This window comes from Prunus persica, chromosome G1, assembly GCF_000346465.2.
Source record: "Prunus persica cultivar Lovell chromosome G1, Prunus_persica_NCBIv2, whole genome shotgun sequence".
Taxonomy (NCBI): Eukaryota; Viridiplantae; Streptophyta; class Magnoliopsida; order Rosales; family Rosaceae; genus Prunus; species Prunus persica.
Genome location: NC_034009.1, coordinates 25,534,921 through 25,557,833, shown reverse-complemented (window position 1 = coordinate 25,557,833; position 22,913 = coordinate 25,534,921). Strand labels below are relative to the sequence as shown.

General features: G+C 39.1%; 3 protein-coding genes and 1 non-coding gene across 4 annotated transcripts; 2 read left to right on the top strand and 2 right to left on the bottom strand.

The window, feature by feature from the left end:
* Positions 563–4,229, top strand: LOC18791610 (protein SIEVE ELEMENT OCCLUSION B). The gene is made up of 7 exons (XM_020554578.1): positions 563–1,172; positions 1,297–1,419; positions 1,564–2,015; positions 2,126–2,226; positions 2,317–2,456; positions 2,731–3,222; positions 3,368–4,229. The coding sequence occupies exons 1-7, from the start codon at positions 654–656 to the stop codon at positions 4,019–4,021; spliced, it is 2,481 nt and encodes an 826-aa protein (XP_020410167.1). The 5' UTR covers positions 563–653; the 3' UTR covers positions 4,022–4,229.
* On the top strand, positions 6,518–9,632 carry LOC18792793 (protein SIEVE ELEMENT OCCLUSION A). The gene is made up of 7 exons (XM_020554571.1): positions 6,518–6,849; positions 7,021–7,149; positions 7,235–7,686; positions 7,768–7,868; positions 7,959–8,098; positions 8,190–8,681; positions 8,774–9,632. Exons 1-7 carry the CDS (start codon positions 6,586–6,588, stop codon positions 9,425–9,427), a joined length of 2,232 nt encoding a protein of 743 aa, XP_020410160.1. The 5' UTR covers positions 6,518–6,585; the 3' UTR covers positions 9,428–9,632.
* Positions 10,925–10,996, bottom strand: TRNAT-UGU. Its single transcript has one exon. It is a non-coding gene; the product is annotated as a tRNA-Thr (tRNA).
* LOC18788230 (protein JINGUBANG) lies at positions 15,095–17,021 on the bottom strand. Its single transcript, XM_007226383.2, has one exon. It carries the CDS (start codon positions 16,654–16,656, stop codon positions 15,346–15,348), a length of 1,311 nt encoding a protein of 436 aa, XP_007226445.2. The 5' UTR covers positions 16,657–17,021; the 3' UTR covers positions 15,095–15,345.

Sequence of the window (22,913 nt, the reverse complement as noted above, 5' to 3'; positions counted from 1 at the left end):
ATATTTCCAATGCAGCAAGCCACAAGTCATAAAAAGCAATGCAATAAGTTGGAAAATAATTCGACATGGCCTATGTGTATTGGATCGTACACGGAACATATAAAAATTTCTCATCAAGTGAAATGTAAAACTCTATTATATATCCAACTTAAATTCAAATTTAATATTTGATATTTAGATGCTGGGAAAAACCACTAAGAAAATAATAATAATAAGAAGCTAGTTATTCTAAGATGAACTCTCAAAGTAACATTGAAGAAACACAACATATGTTTCTCTCGACAGCCATAATTAAAAATTATTCCTAGAGTAGGAATGGATATAAGGATTGCTAACCTTTCGTGTAGGTGAAAAAAGGTTTTGAAGGCGACCAAAGACATGAATATCCAACCCCTTGTCTCAAAAATCAATATTATAAATTCCTTCCACTCTCTCTCTCTACTGGCACTTTTTGGATAAAACCCCAATGGAAGCAAGGTAGCAGCTAGCTAGCTATAGCACATTAGTTTGGCCCTCTTCTTTTTCTCTATATGCATCAACTATATAAGGCCTAGCTATCCTAGCTTGAACCAAAACCAACACACTCACAGAAGCCTTTGCTCTTCTTCTCCCCCTCCCCTCACACCTAGCTCACAGTCTCAACCTTCCTCAAAATGGCCCTCGCCCCTCAGAATTTTAATAGGGCCCCTGCACCACCTCAAATTTATAACACCCCTGTACCAACTGCTCAAAATTTTAACACAACACCTCAACCAGCTGCTCAGAACTATAGCACGGCTCCTGTACCGGCTGCTCAGAATTACAATCCGGCCCTTGCACCAGCTGCTCAGAGTTATGATCCGGCCCTTGCACCAGCTGCTCAGAGTTATAATCCTGCCTTTGCACCAGCTGCTCAGAATTATAATCCGGCATTTGCACCTGCTGCTCAGAATTATTATAAGCCGCCCACCACAACACGCAGAGGAGGAGACAGTTACAACCGTCCTGGGCGCCGCCAATTTTCAGCAACTTCTGATGACAGTGCATTGACTAACCAAATTCTGGCTACTGATCGGTCTCGTGACCGTCCCTATGATGTCAAGTCCATTCCTCTTAAACATATTCTTCAAACTGTTGACGTCATCCTTGCCCGTGTCACGAAACCTGACATCCATGGTGCCTTTCTGGTTCCGGTACGTCCATGTCTGATTATATATATGTCACTTGCTCATCTTGATCATCAGGGTTTACTAATTACGATGTTACTAATCATGCTCAATTGTTTCTGATTTTTTTTTGGGGGTATGAATGAACTAGGGAGCTGTAGGTGCACATGATGCTCTAAATTTGGAACATGAGAAGGCCCTCCATGCTACCCTGAGTAGCCTCCAAGACAACTACGATGTTCCAACCGGCCTGTTGAATGCCATCTCCTGCGAGGTTTATATTACATATACGCTTATAATTAAATGTGATGTTCATGTGATCGTAGATAATTTGTATGAGTGCAAAACAATCTGCATTATGCTTAACTTGTTCCTTTAATTGATCTTGCAAAATTATAAGTGGGTTAAATGATCACAGATATTCGGCAAGTGGCTGTCTGGGGAAGATCCCAACAAGACAACCATGGACATATTGGACATTGTGCAACACCATGATTGGGATGAGAAAGTGGTGCTTGTCTTGGGAGCTTTTGCTGTGAAAGATGGTGAGTTTTGGCTTGTGGCTCAGCTTTACACCACCAACCCACTGGCCAAAGCGATTGGACAGCTTAAGCAAGTGCAAGAGATATTGGAACGTGCTGGGACTACCTTGAAGCCCAAGTTTGAGTCCTACAACAATCTGGTTAGGGCCATCATCAATGTCACCAAGTGCGTTGTTCAGTTGCATGACCTTCAGCGTGATCCACACGTGACCACCGAACATGAATCCGCAGCCACCACTGCTCATATCCCCACCGCTGTTTACTGGACGATTCGGAGTATTGTCGTTGCTGCATCACAACTACTGGGGATCACTGGCATGGGCCCCGAGTAAGTGGTTGATATTCAGAGTCTGACAATATTGTTTCTATTAATTCTTTTTATTTCCCAAAAGACAGTGATAAATTCATTGTGTTCCACTTTTATTTGGCTTCTATAAGGTATCTGACAGAGACATGGGAACTATCATCCTTGGCGCATAAGCTCGAAAACATACACAGCCACCTCCAGGAGAACCTCGACAGATTATATGAAATCATCAGTGAGTCTAATTAATTTTTATATTGGAGGTAGCTTATCATATTTGTTTATTCATGCCTAACTAGAAGATATTTTTAATGGTGTGATGCAGAGAGGAAGAAAGATGATGAAGCCTTGGCTGCCATTGCATACATCTTAGAAACACCACACATTGATAACGTCAAGCCTCTGAGGGTCTTGTTTTACAAGGATGATCTGCCAGCACTCTATGATTGCTACAACAAGAAGAGGGTTCGCTCTGAAACCTCACTTCTCTTCTATCCCCACAAAATATATAATCAACTAGAATTGGTCAACCAAGATCATTTTCAATATCACCAGGTCAACTAAACCTTAATTAGACAAAAAAAATTTAAGAAGGAAGTACAAGTTTGGATCATGACTTCAAGTTACTAATAGTCACATTTAGCAGAAAATTCATTTCAAATTAAGTCCCGGTTTCAATAATGTTGTGCTCCCAATTAATTAACCAGCCTCCTTATGCCCCCATGAATACATGAAACAGGTGGACATTGATGTCTTGAAGAGGAAGACTGTGATCCTGTTCATTTCAGACCTCGACGTCGTCAATGAAAACGAGTATATGATTGTCCAAAATATGTACATGGAAAAACGGCATAGCCCAGTAAGGCCGGAGAGCCAGTACGAGGTTGTGTGGGTTCCAATTGTGGACACGTGGACTGATGCCAAGTACCAGCAGTTTGAGGAGCTTAGGAGAAACATGGAATGGTACACAGTGTTCCACCCTTCAGTGGTCTCTCCAACTGTGATCAGGTACATCAGGAAGAAGGACAAATGGAACTTTCAAAAGAAGCCTCTGCTTGTGGTAATGGACCCGCAAGGCAAAATAGTGCACACCAACGCTGTTCACATGATGTGTATTTGGGGAAGCGTAGCCTTCCCTTTCACCAGCAGCAAAGAGAAATTGCTCTGGGAGGAAGAGACCTGGAGGATGGAACTTTTGGCTGACTCGCTGGATCAAAATCTCATTAACTGGGTACGTTCTATTGTTATATATGTATACGTTGTCAAATTGTTAATCTGAATAGCGCGTTTAAGCAAAATCATATATTCTAACCATGAAATAGTCCATGTCAGACTCTTTTGTCAAGAGGACTAATTTTTCGGATGATGAATTTCAGATTGCAGAGGGAAAGTACATTTGCTTGTATGGTGGGGAAGATATAGAATGGATCAGGAATTTCACAAGGGCAGCAAAAAAAGTGGCTGCGGAATCTGGGATCCAGTTGGAGTTGCTGTATGTGGGGAAGAGCAAACCAAAGGAGAAAGTGGTGAAGAACATCATGACCACCATTCAATTTGAGAAGCTAAGCCACACCCTCGAGTGGAACCTCATCTGGTTCTTCTGGGTACGTCTGGAGAGCATGTGGCAGTCCAGGGGACAACAGCTTCAGACAGAGGCTCTGAGATCAGGTCGTCTTACCGACAGCTTGAAAAGCGACCTGGTGATGCAGGGGATCATATCAATGCTCAGCTTCGGCTCGAGTGACCGTGGATGGGCTGTCATTGGGACAGGCTCAGCTGGCATGTCCAAGGCCAATGGGGAGCACATGTTCAGGAGCTTGAATGAGTTTAACTTGTGGAATAGAAGGGTGAATGAGATAGGCTTTGTGCCTGCACTGAATGAGTACTTGGATGGGGTGTATAAACAAGCACCACATCACTGCACCAATCTCATACTGCCCGCTACCGGGCTCATGCCTGAGACCGTGGCCTGCGCTGAATGTGGCCGGCTCATGGAGAGGTTCACCATGTTCCGCTGCTGCACTGACTGATCTACATGAGCTTGTTGCATTGCACCAGACCACCAGAGTGATTTTTATGATATATTGAGGAGTTTCATTATGGAGTTTCTACTATTTATGTATGATAATAAACGTGACATCTAAATTAAGGTGGTGCTTTAGCTAGGTGCCGCCTAGTGTGTGTTTTCTTATGATGCCATCTTATTGAAATCAATAAATTTCAAGTATTCCTTCTTAATTTGCTTTCATTTTACTTCTCTATATATGTTATTATTTTTCATGGTCACATTGCATGTCAAGATCAATATATACAGAGAAGTAGAGGAAGGGGAGAAAAAAGAATGAGCAATTCGTTTGATCTAGAAAATTAACAGAGAGATTATCTTGATTATTTAATTTGCTGTCCTATTTGACTTGCAAAGAAGCCAATGACATTGACAAACAAAACGCAGAACCTACAAAATGTCTGATTCTAGATTAAAATGAGACACTCCACTGGCTCATCCATTCTTGTTTTATGTTCAAAAATTATAAAAAGTCTCACTTTACAACTTATAAGTAGGGGTGGGCATCAATCCAGCCGAACTGATTAAATTGGCCGATTCAAACTGTAATTATCGGTTTGGTTTGGTTTTGACTAAGAAAAAGTTAAAGGGTTTAAAATCCGAATTGAAACCCTATATTGGTTGGTTTGGTTTAATTTTTATAAACTGACTTAAACTAGACCGGACCGTCTACTTATATATTTATTTAGTTATATTTTATTTTACATTTGCAGTCCTCTAATTAGATAATAATTAGACCCTCTATTTATATATTTATGTATTTATATTTTCTTTTACACGTGTAGTCCTATAATTAGATAATAAATATATATAAATATATATATATATATATGAATGTTGAATTTGAAGTTAGATGGACTTTTATAGTTGTTGATATTTAAAATTAATAGCTATATTAGTTATTGAAATTTGAAGTTTTATGGCATTTTGTGTTTTAGGATGGTTTGATATGCTATCAAATGAAAAAAGTATGTAAAGTAGTGATTTTTTTAGTTGTAATTGGGTTAATAATGTTGAGAAATGCAAAAGAAAAGATAATTGGGCTTAGGCCCAAACTGGCCAAACCCAACCATTTTAAATATATTGGTTTAGCTGGTTTTATTTTCTTCATAATTTTTGTCAAAACCAAACCGAATCAAACAATTATATTATAATTAGTTTGGTCGCGATTTTAAGGTGAAATCGATCCAATCCAGACCATACCCACTCCTACTTATAAGTACTTCAAATTATCCTGCTTCTGATTTTTAATAGAACCTGAATAAACTGAAGTAAATGAATGGAGTAAAATTTTCGTCAATGATTCATAATATAAAAAAAATGACTGTCAAGAAAAAGAAAATTTGATAAAAATACATAGAAAAAAGGAGTCTTAACACATATCGAAACAAAAGGAACATGCAGGCTTATACCTTTACGCTCAACAGCAGAGAGAGACTGTTGCCAAACATCAATTTTAGTTCATTACTTTAGGTTTTTTTTTTTTTTTTTTTTTTTGGGACTCACTCTCGCAATTTGATCTTCGGATTGTTCATTCCGTCTTAAAAGTTCTCAACTAATTATCCTTTGATGAAAGTTTCCGGCTTAATCATTGCCATTTCAAAACTAAATTTGTGTAATTTAACGAGTCTAGTGATCGAGCATTTTCGCTCACCACTTTTACCCAAGGTGTATACAAAATAAAAATTTATATATGGTTATACCTATAAACACATGTTAAGTATTAAAAAAGATGATAACGTTACACCATAAATTAAAATGTTGAGCAAAAATATTTCCATCGATGATATTGTAATATGTAATTCTTGACCCTATTTCTTTGGCTAAAGTTTTGTTTTGGGGGAATTATTTGGCTAAATCCGATACACACACTTTTGTAAGAAAACTTTTCCTCCATCCATTTTTTGCCTTGGAAAATATGGAGCCTTACCATGAGAAAAATCTGAACAAAACGGGAAATCCCGAATGAGGCCCAAATTGAGGGTCTAAACAAAGAGTGTGGATATTCAAGATCTCGTTTCAGCTCAGAAGTATAAGGTCCAAAATGAGGCCCAACTATCTAAATAAAGAAGGAACAAAACAACAATGTTCAAGGATCCTAAGAGGACAGCATGCATAGTAAAAGGAAAAACAGAAAGAAAAAAAAACCATTCAATGATGTAGCTTGAGGCAAACTCTTCAATGTAAACTGTAACTGTGAACAAAACATGTGTCTCACGACTGGCTGCAGCAAACAAAAAATATTCCTGGAGTAAGAATATCTGGACTCGAGTTTCGTAAAGGTGAAAAAAAAATTTGAATGGTGAAGCCCCTTATCCGAAGATCAGTATCTATATATATTCTCTCCCACTGATATAGGCTAGAAACCAAACTTTATGATTTAAACCCCAACGCAAGCAAGGTAGCAGCTTTTTATCTGTTAACATGCATCAACTATATAAGGACTAGCTCGCTACACCTAAACCCAAACCATTTCTCCTCTACTACCAATTTCCCCTCTCAGATAAGCTTAGAGCCTTCCCTTTGCAAATGGCCCTTGTACCTCAGAGTAAGTTCAGTGCAGGAAGCAGAGGAGACAACCGTGCTCGTGCTCCGGCTCTCAGAGATGGCCGTCGTCAGTTTTCGTCAACATCAGATGACAGTGCTTTGGTGAACCAAATTCTGCTCACTGATAAGTCTCATGACCGTCCGTACGAGGTGTCTTCTCTTGCAGTCAAGAACATTCTCCAAACCATTGAGGCCATTCTGTCTCGTGTCATGAAATCTGACACCCATGGCTCCATTGTGCTGCCGGTACGTCCATGCCTAATTATAATTTTGTGTCATTTCACTTGATTGCTCTTCAACCTCCGTTGATTAATTATATGTACAAAGAATATGCAGCTTAGCTGGATGACAATTCAGTTTATTTACATGTTGCTCATCTGTTGTATTGTGTTGACCTTGTTTGTGTATTATAATTAGGGAACACCGGTACCGGCAGCTACACACGCGGATGCTTTGGAACATGAGAAGGCCCTCCGTGCTAGCCTCAGCACCCTCAGTGAAAGCTTCGATGTTCCAAACCATGTGTTTAATGCAATTTCTTGCGAGGTAAGTGAGATTCATATTGATAGTTTAACAACATAACATAACCCGTGTGCATATAAATTTTGTTGATTGATGTATTGGGAGACAGATATTATGCAAGTCGCTGGCTGGGGAAGATGCAAACAAGACAACCATGGATATACTAGACATTGTGCAAAACTATGATTGGGATGAAAAGGTAGTGCTTGCCTTGGGAGCTTTTGCTGTGAAAGATGGTGAATTTTGGCTTGTGGCTCAGCTCTACACCTCCAACCCACTGGCCAAAGCTGTTGGACAGCTTAAGCAATTGCAAGAGATATTGGAACGTGCTGGGACAGTCTTGAAGCCTAAATTTGACGGCTACAACAATCTGGTTAAGGCCGTGCTCAAAGTGACAAAGAGCATTATTCAATTACAAGAGCTTCAGAATGATCCCCATTTGAACCCCGAAATCAAATCTGCAGCTTCCACCGCTCATATCCCCACTGCTGTTTACTGGACAATTCGGAGTATCGTTGTTGCTGCATCCCAACTTTTGGGGTTCACAAGCTCCGAACCAGAGTAAGTTGTTTTATAATGTGCTATAATCTTGTCCAGAATGAAACTGTTTGTACCGTCTCAACTGACCACGTGGTGTATCAGATACGTAACAGAGGCATGGGAACTATCATCTTTGGCCCATAAGCTCGAAAACATATTCAACCACCTCCAGGAGAATCTCAACAAATTACACCAAATCATCCGTGAGTCTTACCCTAAAAACAAAACAGAGTACATGGCTTGTCCTGTATATTTGTTTGTGGCTAACTAGATATCAATGGTATGTGATGCAGAGAAGATCAAAGACGAGGATGCTTTCAATGCAATTGCACGCATTCTAGAATCACCACACATTGACAACAGCAAGCCTCTAAGGGTTTTGTTTTACAAGGATGACCAGCCTGCTCTCTATGACGGCCTCAACAAGAAGAGGGTTTGCTTTAAAATCTATCTTTCTCTTCTCATTTAGAAGCCACCAAGTTTGCAATGTTTGTACCCTAATTCATTTTATAAAATTGAAACAGGTTGACGTTGATGTGCTCAAGAGGAAGGTAGTGATTCTGTTCATCAGTGACCTAGACGTCGTACTTGGGAACGAGTACATGATTGTCCAAAACATGTACATGGAAAAACGGCAGAACCTGGGGAGGCCAGAGAGCCAGTTCGAGATTGTGTGGGTTCCAATCACGGATGAGTGGACTGCAGCCAAGTACCAGCAATTTGAGAACCTCAGAGATAATATGGAATGGTACAGTGTGTTCCACCCTTCCGTGGTGTCTCCGATTGTGGTCCGGTACATCAGGGACCAGAGGAAATGGAACTTTGTGAAGAAGCCTCTGCTAGTTGTCATGGACCCTCAAGGAAAAATAGTGCACCAGAATGCTATTCACATGATGTGTATTTGGGGAAGCCTGGCCTACCCTTTCACAAGCACCAAAGAGAGATTGCTCTGGGACGAAGAGACCTGGAGGATTGAGCTTTTGGCAGATCACTTACATCCTAATTTATTTACTTGGGTACAAATACTCATCAATCATATGCATATCTAAAACTGTTACTTGTAATTTGGTCAGCTAACATGACAAAAAAAATTTGGTATCAATTTCAGATCACAGATAGGAAGTACGTTTGCTTGTACGGTGGAGAGGACATAGAGTGGATCAGGAACTTCACAAAGTCTGCAAAAAGTGTGGCTCTTGAAGCAGGGATTGCATTGGAATTGCTTTACGTGGGGAGGAGCAAGCCTAAGGAGAAAGTGGTGAAGCAGATCCTGAGCATCATCCAAACTGAGAATCTAAGCCACACTCTTGAGTGGAACACCACCATTTGGTACTTCTGGGTTCGTCTCGAGAGCATGTGGCAATCCAAAGGACAACTTCTGAGTGAGCAATCAACAACCCATTTCAAGACAGACAATTTGAAAAATGATCCTATAATGCAGGGGATCATATCAATGCTGAGCTTTGGATCGAGCGACCGTGGGTGGGCTGTGATCGGCATTCCCTCAGCTGACATGGCTAAGGCCAATGGAGACCACATGTTGAAAAGCATGAAGGAGTTTACCGACTGGAAGATTAGGGCAGCCGACGCAGGGTTCATTCCGGCGCTGAATGAACACCTAGAAGGAGTGTTCAAACAAGCTCCCCATCACTGCACTAACCTTATTTTGCCTGCAACCGGAATCATGCCAGAGACGGTGGCCTGCGCTGAATGCGGCCGTCTCATGGAGAGGTTTTCCATGTTCCGCTGCTGCACCGATTGAGTGAAATCACGCCCAAACCCTACCCCATCAGCTGCAGCTGCTTCTTCTACTTTGCTACTATTTTGATAATAATTACAGCTTCTAAAAGGTCCCTAGCATAGCATCCATGGTGCTTCAGGGGCTTAGTGTGTGATTCATTACTTGTTACAGTTCCATATTATTATTATAAGTACCAATAAAATTTGATTACCACTATCATTTGCAATCCCTTGGAGATCCGATGAAGAATTATTGCAAGCAGAGATAAGAAAACAAGAAATGACTAGTGAGCTCAGACATATCCCTTACTAATCAGCTTCTGGTTGTCTAAGACCAGATCATAACTACAGCCAAGGGTTTGTTAATCATCACTGCTCACAAATTTCCAAAATTAACAAAAACCCAAAAATTATTATTTAATTTTTAATCCAAGAGAATTAAAATTTGTACCAGGAGACAGGTAGCACAGTGCAAAAGGCACGGTGCTGTTTAATACTGGTGTGATTTTTAATCTATGCTTCGGAAACTTGAACATCCCCAACCAATCGAAATTTACAGGGCGTTCACCATAAGAAGCAACGAATTTATTTACAGACGAAAATGTCACGACCCAAATCGGCCCAAAACCATTAACGACACTACAATGCGTAGGCTGTTTTTGATAAATTGGGTTGGGATCGAATTTCAATCTACGCTTCCGTTGACACGTCCCTCTGGATTTGAAAACCAGCCGATGAACGTAACGCCTATCGAAAGCGACTCGAAAGAGAAAGAAAAAAAAACCCTAAATTTGTTCTAGTTCTACTGAAAATAAACTAGGCCAAAATGTTTACATTGAGGAAGAGCGGCGTTAGGGTTGAGGACTGGTTGGGCGGGATTTATAGAAGCGCTTGGCGGATTGGACGCATAAACGTACCCCTCTATGTTAATAATATAACGAGAATGCCATCCATGGGCTTCTTCTTTAGTTGTGTAATGTTGCAATGGGCCCAACTAAATTATGGGGATGATTAGGTTGGGCTTAGTTTTGGAGTGATGAACCCAAATTTTGAACTTATATTAGTGGCAGAAGGAACAGCGTTGCCTACAAGTTTTGAGAACTTTCAAACATACCCAAAATTTGATCACTGCATCCGTCACTTAAAATTATCGATAAAAATAAACCTTTGGAACATATCTGGTTAGGCCAATTGGCCAAGGCAATGCGCTTGATCTTTTGCACTCGAGTTCGATTTTCCTCTACACAGATTAGACATCGTTAGATATTGCTCAGTCAAAAGAAAAAACAAACAAACAAAAAGAACCCTTGGATGGAATTGATTGAAAGATTAAAAGTAAATTAGAGAAGTTAAATTGGTCCCTTTAAAATTTGTCTTATTGGATATGAATAGATTATTTATAGCCCATAACCTTTTATGGGTATGGATTCATTTTGGTAAGCCCAACCAGAGGTCTTTTTTCAGGTAAAGTTAAGCCCGGCAAGTAAAATGTAAAATGTAAAATGTAAAAAATAAATGATGCCCCCATGCAGGATCGAACTACAGACCTTCAGTTTACAAGACTGACGCTCTACCACTGAGCTATAGGGGCTTGTTGATCCTGTATGCGAACTTTGACCTTTTTAATTTTAATTTGCTTCTTAAAACCTAATTAACTAGCTGGTGGGTGACTTGAAGCTGAAGCTAGGTCATTTAGCATATTGCCCGTTTTATTCAAACACTGTAACACTAAAATTAATTAGGAACTTCTCACTGAGACTCACTCTCTCTCTTTGCATGTATTATTATTAAGGCTTATTTACTGTAATGCCTCCTAAAATTATGGTCAAATCTCACTTTACTTCTTAAAAGTTAAAATGACCCACTTTATCTCATTGACTGATATTTTGCATCTCAATTTACCCCTTACCGTCAAGTTAGTCAATAACTCTGTTAAAGTTGCAAACATAGCAAAAATGGGACCCAAAATTTTGCTGAAATGCATACCACATAATTGCCATGTGTGCAAAAACAAAAACAAAAAAAACTAAAAGATTTTCCACAACACCACCACCCTAAAATAATAAAATTACAGCTCATAAAAAAAATTACAACAACAAAACAAAACAAAACAAAAATAAAAATAAGAAGGAGAAAACTAAAATGAAGCAGCCAGTGTCTTCTCCACACCCTGCTACCCTCAACCATTATATTCACTAACAGATCTCCCCCACCCCACCCTCTCCTTCGTACCTAGCCAACCCAGGTCTTGCACCTACCCCGTGCGCCATCACGACCAGGCCTTGCGCGCTATTCCTCAAGTCATGTGGGTTGGGAGAGACCCATAAGGAGAGAGATAAGGGTGTAAAAGGGTTGACTGCTCTTTCAAGGCAGTGAAGAGAGGAGGAGGCCTCCATTCCAACCTCCCCCACCCTAAGCCAACCGCCATACCAGATCTGTTGCGAACTCAACCCAACCTCAATAGTAGATCCAACTCTTGAAGCCCAGGGCCACGCCACCGTCTTTATTGTCAAGCTTTTCGCCCCCGGCAACCAATAAACCCATCCCCTCCGCAAACCAGAGCATAAGATCAAATAAAGGAAGAAGAAGAATGAGACTGTAGTTTAAGTTCTTCAATTGTTCAATCTCTGTGTGAATATGATTTTTACTCGGAAAAAATAAATTAAATTTATACAATTGTTTGTGTTGTGTTATTGATTTGGGGTTTGGAATAATCGGATTTGAACAAGATACTTGATTTTTATTTATTTTCAATGTATTATGTGAGTGTTCTTGTTTTTCATTTTTTTTTTTTTTGGCAGTGTGTATGGCTTGTGGTTGGATGCTTATGGATGATGTGGGGTGGTGATTGGTTGTAGAGGGAGGATGAAGGATGATGGGCATCTTTGGGGATAGGGAGAGGGAGAGAGTGGGTATGCGTAACAAAGCAAGGAAGGAAGGGAATTGGGGAATTTTATATATAAAATATATATATATATATTATTAATAGTTGAGTTTTGTTTTTAAAAGAAAATTCTTTCCTTTTGTTTTTTTACACATGGTAATTATGTGGCATGCATTTAAAAAAAAAGTGAGGTCCTATTTGTGTCACGTTGGCATCTTTAACAGAGTTATTAACTGATTTGACGGTAGGGGATAAATTGAGATGCAAAACATCGGTCAAGGGAGTAAAGTGTGTCATTTTTACTTTCAGAGGTACAGTGAGATTTGACCATAGTTTCAGAGAGCGTTATAGTAAATAAGCCTATTATTAATGACAGTAGTTCTCTATCTAGTCTGTCGATAGGGAGAATGGTTTTCCTGTTGGACTGGGGATTGACGAGTCAAGACCAAAACGTATTCTGGGTTGTTGGGTTGAATTGGTCTTTCAGGATAATCTACACGCTTCAAGTAGCTAGATTATAAAAAAAGGGGAAACTGGTGTGATATCAGTCAAACCCCTTCTGATGGCTAAGTTAAAGGCTGGTTTGAAGTATGGAAATGGATACAGAGTTTCTGGGTGAGAATGGTTATTATCCTTGTCTCAATGTAGGTGAAGAGTATTTATAAAGGGAGAAGGGGAGACCATCTCTCCTTAAATCTAGCAAAGGAGAGATCTTCAACCATTTCTAATGTTGTGATCAGAGAATGGTTATGGGCACTAGTTACTATGCTGATTATCAAGAACCAAATAAGACGACACCTGGTTTGAATGTAAAACGCATTAAGTGCTCTCTTTCAGCTACCATGCTGATATTAAGTGCGTGAAGTGACTTGATCTAACAGGAATTTAGTCGAATCGGTATACTAGTGCTTCACAGTAAACCTGGGGTGATCAACCTAATCGAATCGGTACATGAGTGCCGCAACCTTACTTGGCCACACGATGTCCTCTAATAGGCTCGGCTATATATGACCTATTAACATAGTAAAACAAGCTAGTGCCTTCTGCAGTGCATTAATTTGACTATAAAAATTGAAGACCAGATCGTAAGTGAATTTGACCCTTCAACAATTATATTGGTCAACTCTGAAACTGAATCAAAAGCGCAGAAAAAATTGAGCAGAGAGATGTCTTTTGAATGAAACCCGAGCTCACGTTTGGGTTTTCTTCTCATGTCTTTGTTTATGTGTTTTTCTTCTTTGTTTCTATAATTTGATGTCCCCCATATTAAATAATACCAAGGCGGATTGTTGCAGACAGACAGCCGATAGTTTTCACATATGAGAGAGCTTGAGTGAAAGAGACCGTGACCTGGTTCCTTTCCTTGCATGCAAGGTTCAAAAAACGAAAAACCAAAACAAAAAAGAATACTATAAGGCTGCTTTTTGTATACTGTTGGGACCTCATGGCTACGCTTATGGATAAGAATTTCAAACAATAAAAAAGTGTTTCTTGATTATCCATATTCTATAGTGGAGACCCTTACCATCGTGTTTTTGGCTTTTTTTATTTTTTTTATTTTTTTTTATGTCATTGTCTACGAGAACCATCTGCTTGATTTTTATTGAAACAGTAATGAAAAAGGGAAAAATGGATGAGGCGCAAGTTGGCAATTTGATAGTGAGGATTATTAAGTTGGTCCACTCCATTAATCCATGCATTTTGGTGAATTTCATAAAATCTTGTCTATTCAATTAATCTGATGTACGTATAATATGAACCATTAGATTATTGGAGTAGACTAAAGTTTATGAAATGCAAGGCTCAAAATTCCATAATTGCTAATGATCTACATGATCCAATCCAAAATGCATTGCGTTGTTAATTACTAAGATTTTGAATCAAGCCACATTAGTCGTTGGTAATGATTTAAAATGGAGGATTGTCCTTTAGTAACTAATTATTAATTTAGTTTCAATCTAAATTAATTACTTCAAATTGGTGCTGTTTAAATCGCCCTTCTTTTCAGAGACAATGAGGAGACAGCTCGCATTTACTAGCTTTCATTATTCGATAGGACAAAGGATAAAATGATATACTTGGGAATTTGTCCAGTACCATTGTATTTAAGAAACCGATATTGATGAACCGCTCTACTAACCACTACCTTAGCATCAAAGGCTGAAACAAAATTATTTTTCTTCATTTATTATTTTATTTATACAAATAATAATTTAAAAAATTAGTCTAATATATAAAAAAGGAGATCCAAACTTGGATGCAATGGGAGTAACCTCAGCACTCTGAACAACTTGCCTTGCCCGCATCTACTTTCTGTATATATTCCCTAATTAATTAGTAATGACGTGCAAGTGTACTAAGTTCATTTAAATGCGTGGAAACAAATTAAGGCATAATGCATTGAGCTAGCTAGATGTGCCATGCGTGGATTGGGATAGAAATGCACGCCGTGTGCTTGTTAATCTGTTTTTCTTATGGAATCAAAGTAGTATAATTAAGGGAGCCTTCTTGGAAGTTGGAGGGTGTTATGCAGCAAAGCACATGGAAATCACAAAGTAGTTTTTTGTCTTCATCTGCTGAGGACTTGCTCTCTTCTTCTTCTTCCCATTAAATACTGAATATAATATTCTTCTTTCAGTCGATCAAATAAAGTGATGACATCTTCTTCGTTAGATATATTAGGGAAATCACAAAAGTCATCATCTGTTACATCCATACAACAATGAACAACAATACTAGTAGAAGAAAGAGAGAGAGAGAGAGAGAGAGAGAGAGAGAGAGAGAGAGAGAGAGAGACTGGACTTGGAAGTTGGAGGAGCTGCTGCAATATTTCACATTTCTAAATCTTTAATCAACGTACCAAAACAAGTCTGTATTAAACAAACCAATGATTATATATGCTATCTACATATCTAACAAATCACATCTTCACCAGAAATAAAATATAAAATCTAGCAAATCACATCCAGAAAAAAAAAATCAGATAATGATCTTTGACTGCGGCGGGGCTACTGCCGCAGTAGATTGTATGGTACTTGCTGTACGTAATTCTTTTCTTACATTTTCAACTCACACACTGGATTAATATTCTCACTGTTCCCATTCGAAATCGACACATGCCACACCTTCACCTCTCCGTCTAAGCTCCCGCTGTAAACTGAAACGACACCGTTTGAACCACCGTCCGCAACCGCCACCAACGACTTCACCGGCCTCACGTGCCCCTCCAAAACAGCCAAACAGCTAAAACTCCCGTCTCCCCCACGCTGCCACATCCTGACCGTCCGATCTGCGGACCCACTCAACAACATGCCCCCGACGTTGATTAAACACAGTATAGCTTTTCCGTGCCCTCTCAACGCCCCCGTCACCGCCATGTGGTTCGCACTGTCCTCTCTCTCCCACACCAAGATTGAACGGTCACAAGCCCCAGAAAACAGCACCGATCCGTCGTCGTTTAGGGCCAGAGCATTCACCGCTGACTTGTGCTTCTCCAAAGTCGCCACCAGCACGTGTCGTTTTTCTCCAAATGGTTTGGCCCACACCCGGATCCGGCGATCCGCCGACCCGGTGTAAACCGTCCCGTCGTTCGAGACCACCACCGCGTTCACGGCGTCCTCGTGCGCCTTAACGGACTCAACGCAGCGGAGATCGGTCTCCCGCCAAATCTTCAAGCTCTTGTCCCAGGAAACGGAGTAAATCAAGCCGTTATTAACTGCGATGCCGGTAACGGCATCAGCGTGTTCGATCCAGAGCCGTTTCTTGTGGCGGCGGATGGTGACATAGTTCTTGGGGAGGACGAAACTGCGCAGGCGGTCGGTGACGGTCGGGAGGACTGTTAAAAGCTTGTGCCGTTTAGTCGCCGTCGTCAACTGCCAGGCTCTAATTTTAGAATCTTGGTGCGAAGTGAGCACCTTGCCGTCAGAAAAACTAACGGCCTTAACTGAACCGGCATCGCGGGCGCTGAATGACTCGAGATGCGTGCAGGCAGTTCGATCGTAGATGTTGATCTCGTGGCCCGATGCGGCGTACAGAAGGTCGCGGTGCACCGCGAGGCAGGTGATCGGGAGAGAGGGCTGTCGGGGTGTGAGAGTGGTGAAGCAGAGGTGGGAGACGGAGAGGTCGAGGGAGTCGAGAGGGGAGAGCTTCTGGAGGGAGGGGAGAGATGGCAGAGTCTGGAGGGAGAGATTGCTTTGGAGGCTGCTACTGGAGGTGTCGCTAGTACTGGTACTGGGAAAATCGGAGGAGCTGCTGGTATCAGAACCTCCGAGTTTCGGTCGAGACGACGGCGATGGCTCGGTTTTAGAGAAGGGAATGATTGAGTCGTGAGTTGTGGAGCAGATGGCTAGCCATGATTGGACCCTCATGATGATGCCGTTGCCGGCTTTGGAGATAGAGAGACTGTGACACTGACTCGGCCGATAGAAAAGCTGAGTGGAGCCTTGTGTGTGGTTTTTATATAGAAAGAAAATTTTGGACTTTGGAGGGTGGTGGTGCCACGTAGAGGTGGGGAATGAGAAAATAGAAACTTTGTACGAAGCTCAGAGGTTCACGAAGGACGAGTTTGCCGGTGGGGCTAGTTTGGTAGTTTTAGAGGGGATGAGGAAGTGGGGTCCATCTTGCTTAGCTTTACAGACCGAATTATACGAAATACGACTGGGGACAACAAGGAAGAGGCTGGCTTTGCCGATTGTCATCTTTGGGGGCTATATGCTAAAGCCGTAAAGCGAGATATTGCTAGTCAAAACTGGGTCTGCTTCGCCCAAGTTGGCTTCGGTTATCCAGTGTGTGCGTGAGCTGTCACCATGATCACGCTAACGACGTAAAATTAGAGGAAAAATACTTGAGGAGCCATTCTTCTTGCACATAAATTATAGTCATGTTCTCGCGTTATTTCTCCTGTAATTTGTCTGTAAGAAAAAATGACTCTTTACAGGTAAAGAGTCGAGCAATATTCAGAATAGAAATAAGTAAATTGATATGCAATTTAAATGATTTATTATATGACATTAATATGAACAACCTCATAGATGCTTCAGGGACGTTGGTTAGAGGACATATACATCTACTTCAACTGAGACCGAATAAAGTTTATAATAATATGCAGTAGGTTTCATCAATGTTTGAAACTTTGGGTTGAACGAAAGTCACTATACAAGAAAATACAAAGTCACTATATACACATTATACGGTTGGAGTACTAAGTATGGAAAATTCAAATTATAAATTAGTTTCTTTCTTAATCATGTTTTATCATCTGCTGACTCATTGCTTAGAATATAGTCCATAATTATTAATAGCCCACTTGCAAATGTGATATCGTTTTTGCAAAGGGTTGACCCATTACAGTACAAAATATGAGTCAATTGTAGCAAGAATTAGAGCGCCAAGATCCCTTCTCTGTATGCTCAAAACCAAGTGGATGCATCTTCTTGTTTTGCTGAAAGTTTGGTCAATTTTAGTACCCAAAATTTTAAATTTAAAAAAAATATGTTTTGTGAATATTCTCCTGTCATATTGTTTCACAATCCATCATGTAGTTTTCTTTTTTTTAAAGTACAAGGCATAATCAAAGTTAGAGCGGAAGGAAATTTCCCACACAAATACAAAATGACGTTATAAAAGTTTGAAATCTAAGACTTTTTATTTGCAACTCAAGACTCTTTTTTACTGACTAGACTCTGTTGACATTATATATGAGAGAGATAAACCCTAGGAGAAGTAGGAGTAGGAGCTGAAGCTATTTATGAGTTTCTTGGGCATGTTTTAGCAAACCAACTTTCTTATCTTTTGTTTGGTAACAGATTATAAATAGTTAAAATATTTTTTGTTTGACCATGGGCAGTGCATATGGATCGATTTATAGCAAAGTAGATTCCTTTTATTGTCTTCAACTATAGCTTCTCATGCCAAACTAATAAGATCAACGAATATCTGCTTAATTAGTTCCTTTTTAGCATCTAATTAACTGATTAAACTTGAATTGTCCCCTTGGAGTGGAACAATTAGTGGCAGCAGGTTAATCAAATCATTCTAGTTAATAGTTTTTCCTTATATATGTATTACATTTTAAGAAAGAGCTGTGGAGTTAAAAAGTGGCATTAGAGCTTTATGTCAAATCATGTGACGGGCATTGCCGAGAAAGTCTTTCCATCTCACATCCTCACAAGACAGGACAAGACAGGACTGTTAGCCGCCGTCTCGACTCTAATTCTTCCAAGTGCTAGTGGACTTTGGTCGGCAGGATTATTGTGGGATGAATTGTAAACCAACCGCTTGTTTGTTACACAAAATTGTTTTGATATGAATTATTTTTAGAGATTGGTTTGGCTTGGTTTAAGTTGGATAACATTTATCCTGCGTTTGATGTATGCTTGGACTATGACTAGAATTTTTTTATTTTTTCAAAAAAAAAAAAATATATATATGTATATATGTATTTTATAATATATATATAATATATATGTATATATACATGCATAATATATATATATATGTATATACATCATACATGTATATAAGTATATTATAATAATATTATATATTTTAAATAATATAAACGTACATATATATTATAATAATATACATATATACACGTATATATATATGTATATAGGTGTATATTATAATATACATGGGTATAATACATATACATATATTTATATATATGTATGTATATTATAATATATAATATATATGGGTATGTTATAATAATAATAATAATATACATGTATATACGTGTATTTATGTATGTATATATACATATATATTATATATATTATAAAATACATATGTGTATATATTATATATTATAATATACATATATATATACATATATATGTACATATATACATGTATATAATATATGTGTATATAGGTGTATCTATATATTATAATATATACATGGGTATAATACATATACATATATATATATATGTATGTATATTATAATAGATAATATATATGGGTATGTTATAATAATAATATACATGTATATACGTGTATATATGTATATTATAATATATATACATATAGTATAAATATATAATGTACATGTGTATATATATTTGTGTCTCTGCTGCGTTCCGTTGTATACTCTACTGTGATCTGTTGAATTTCTGCCACAATCATGGGTGATAACTCCATTGTTGGTGCTGTTGCTATTGCCATTACAAATTTGTGTGTTTCTGATTTTATTCCATGTGCTAACTCTAATACTTGGATAATTGACATTGGTACTTCTGATCAAACTAGTGCTAATGGCTTGCCCTCTCCAATTATTGGTGAGGGCATAATCTCTCTCACTTCTACTCTGTCCTTGTCTCATGCGTTACTAGTTCCCAATATCCATTGTAACTTGTTATCTGTTGTTCGATTACTTGATACACTTAATGCTTCTGCTACTTTCTATCCTACGCATTGTTTTTTTTTTTAAGGATCTCAAGACTCACGAGACGATTGAGCATGGTAAACAGATAGAGGGGTTATATTATTTGACATTACCTTCTGCACTAGTTCGTGATCATATCGTTAATACTGTTTAAAATTGTAGTGTCAAAGACAAACAACAAATTTGGTTATGGCATCATCGCTTGGGACACTCATCATTTGGCTACCTTAAGCGTCTGTTTCCATATTTATTCCGCTTTTGTGATGAGTCCAGTTTTAAGTGTGAGACATGTATTTTGGTCTAGAGTCATTGCACTGTATTTCCTTTGAGTGACAGTAAAGCTGAAAAACCTTTTGATTTAGTGCATTCTAATGTGTGGGGTCCGGCTCGCGTTACTTCGAACGGATTTCGTTGGTTCATCACATTTATTGATGATTCTACTCGACTCACTTGGGTTTTCTTGCTGACAAATAAACATGATGTTGCTTCCATCCTTCCAGAGTTCTGTACTATGGTGTCTACTTAGTTTCATGCTCGGGTCAAAGTATTCTAGACTGATAACGGAAGCGAATATGTGAATAACACTTTGGCATCTTCCGTGCTCAAGCTATTATTCACCAAACGACAACCTCATTTACTCCTCAGCAGAATGGTGTGTCTGAATGCAAGAATAGTCAATTACTTGAAGTTGCCCGCTCACTTATGTTGGACATGTTTGTTCTCTATCATCTTTGGGGGCATGATGTTTTATCTATTGCCTATTTGATTAATCGTGCTCCTAGCCGGGTTTTTGATTTTAAGACTCCACAAGATGTGTTTGGTGACCATATTTCCCCTGTCTTAGTTTCCAAGTTGCCCCCAAAAGTTTTTGGGTGTGTTGCCTATGTTCATGTCTACTCTCATCAACGAAGTAAAGTTGATCCTTGTGCTTTGTGATGTGCCTTTATTGGTTAATTTTCTACTCATAAGGGTTATAAGTGCTATCATCCACCTACCCAGAAGGTGCATGTTACTTTGGATGTGACTTTCCATGAAGAAGTGCCCTATTATGTCTCACCCTCATCTCCAATTCAGGGGGAGTGAATTAGAGAGTCTTAGATTGGAGAATGATGTGTTTGAAGATACTGCTCTCGGGAAGGAAACGACCTGTCGCACTGAAGCAAGTGACCAGTCGCCCGTATCTGAATTTGAAACTTGTGGTATCTGTGAAGAAACGATTGATCGCCTTTTTGAACTCGACCGGTCGCCCATATCTGGAGATGAAGCAGGTGCTCTCGGTGTCGAAACAACCGGTCACACTGAAGCAAGTGACCAGTCGCCTGTATATGAAAATAATGACAGTGATTCTTGTATGGATGAGTTCGATGCAATACCTCCCTCTGCCCTGCCAGTGCCCCAATTTACTCATGATAGTGAATCAAGTGAGGTAATAAATAATGATCTATCTGTGTCAACTTATCAGTTACCCTCATGAACCACTCGTAAGAAACCTAAAGTACAATATTCTCCTGATATACATGCCAAGTCTAAATATCTCATTAGTCATTATGTGTCAACTCATCGTTTGTCTAAGTCATATGCATCATATTTGTGTCAATTATCTAGTATATGTGTGCCAACTAAGCTGCAGGATGCCTTATCTAACCCTAAATGGATGGATGCTATGAATGTTGAAATGGATGCCTTGAACAAGAATAAAACGTGGAATTTAGTTCTTTTGCCACGAGGGAAGAAAGCTATTGGATGCAGATGGGTGTTTACTTTGAAGCATAAAACTGATGGTTCCATTGACCGTTACAAGGCTAGATTGGTAGCAAAGGGTTATACTCAGACCTATGGAGTGGATTATTTGGAGACCTTTGCTCCAGTAGAAAAGCTCAATCATGTGTGTGTACTATTGTCCCTGGCTGCTAACCGCAATTGGCCTTTATTACAATTCGATGTCAAAAATGTGTTTCTATATGGTGACCTCAAGGAGGAGATTTACATGGATCTCCCTCTTGGTATTCTTGTAACCTCTAAGGAGGGTGTTGTGTGTAAGCTGCGGAAGTCTTTATATGGATTGAAGCAGTCTCCAAGAGCGTGGTTTGGGAGATTTACAGCATCTATGAAGAAATTTGGGTATGTGCAAAGTACTCAAACCATACTTTGTTTCTAAAGCGTGATAAAGGTAAATTGACAGCTTTAATTATTTATGTTGATGATATGATTGTGACTAGAGAAGATCAAGCAGAAATGCATAATCTTTAGAAGTATCTGGCTTCCGAGTTTGAGATAAAGTCATTGGGTGATTTGAAGTACTTTCTTGGGATTGAAGTTGCTAGATCTAAACATGGTATTTTTCTGCCTCAAAGAAAGTATATTTTGGATTTACTTGCAGAGACTAGAATGTTGGATTGTAAACCAATTGATACCCCTAGTAAACAGAATCATAACTTGAGGTTGTATCATGATCAAGTCCCTACAGATAAATAGCATTATCAACGACTTATGGGGAAATTGATTTATTTATCTCATACACGTCCTGATATTGCATATGCAGTGAGTGTAGTGAGTCAGTTTATGCATTCTCCTAGTGAAGATCATATGGGTGCTGTGATGCATATTTTGAGGTATCTGAAAGTAACTTCTGGAAATAGGTTAATGTTTTGCAAGTATGCTCATACATATGTGGAAGGGTACATAGATGCTGATTGGGCTGGTTCAATCACTGATAGACGTTCTACGTCTGGGTATTTCACATTTGTTGGTGGTAATCTTGTTACTTGGAGGAGTAAAAAGCAAAAAGTGGTGTCTAGGTCTAGTGCCGAGGCCGAGTACCGTGGGATGGCTCAAGGTGTGTGCGAGTTACTATGGTTGAGAAGATTGTTGAGAGATCTTGGGTTTGGACCCCAGAAACCTATGAATTTGTATTGTGATAATAAATCTGCAATTGCAATTGCGCATAACCCTGTGCAACATAATCGTACAAACCCATGGATGCTGAAATTATTTATTTTCCGTTTGTATCATCCGAGTATCAACTGGCAGATGTTCTTACGAAAGCTGTGTCTACTACGGTCTTTCTCAACTCGCTTGACAAGTTGGGCATGCTTGACATCTTTGCTCCAACTTGAGGGAGAGTATTAGCGAGATCCTAGCTTAATTAGGATATTTATTTCCTAGTTTATTAGGATTATATTTCTTTCCTTTTGTACAGATATTGTGTAATTAAGATTTTATCTTGTTTCCTAG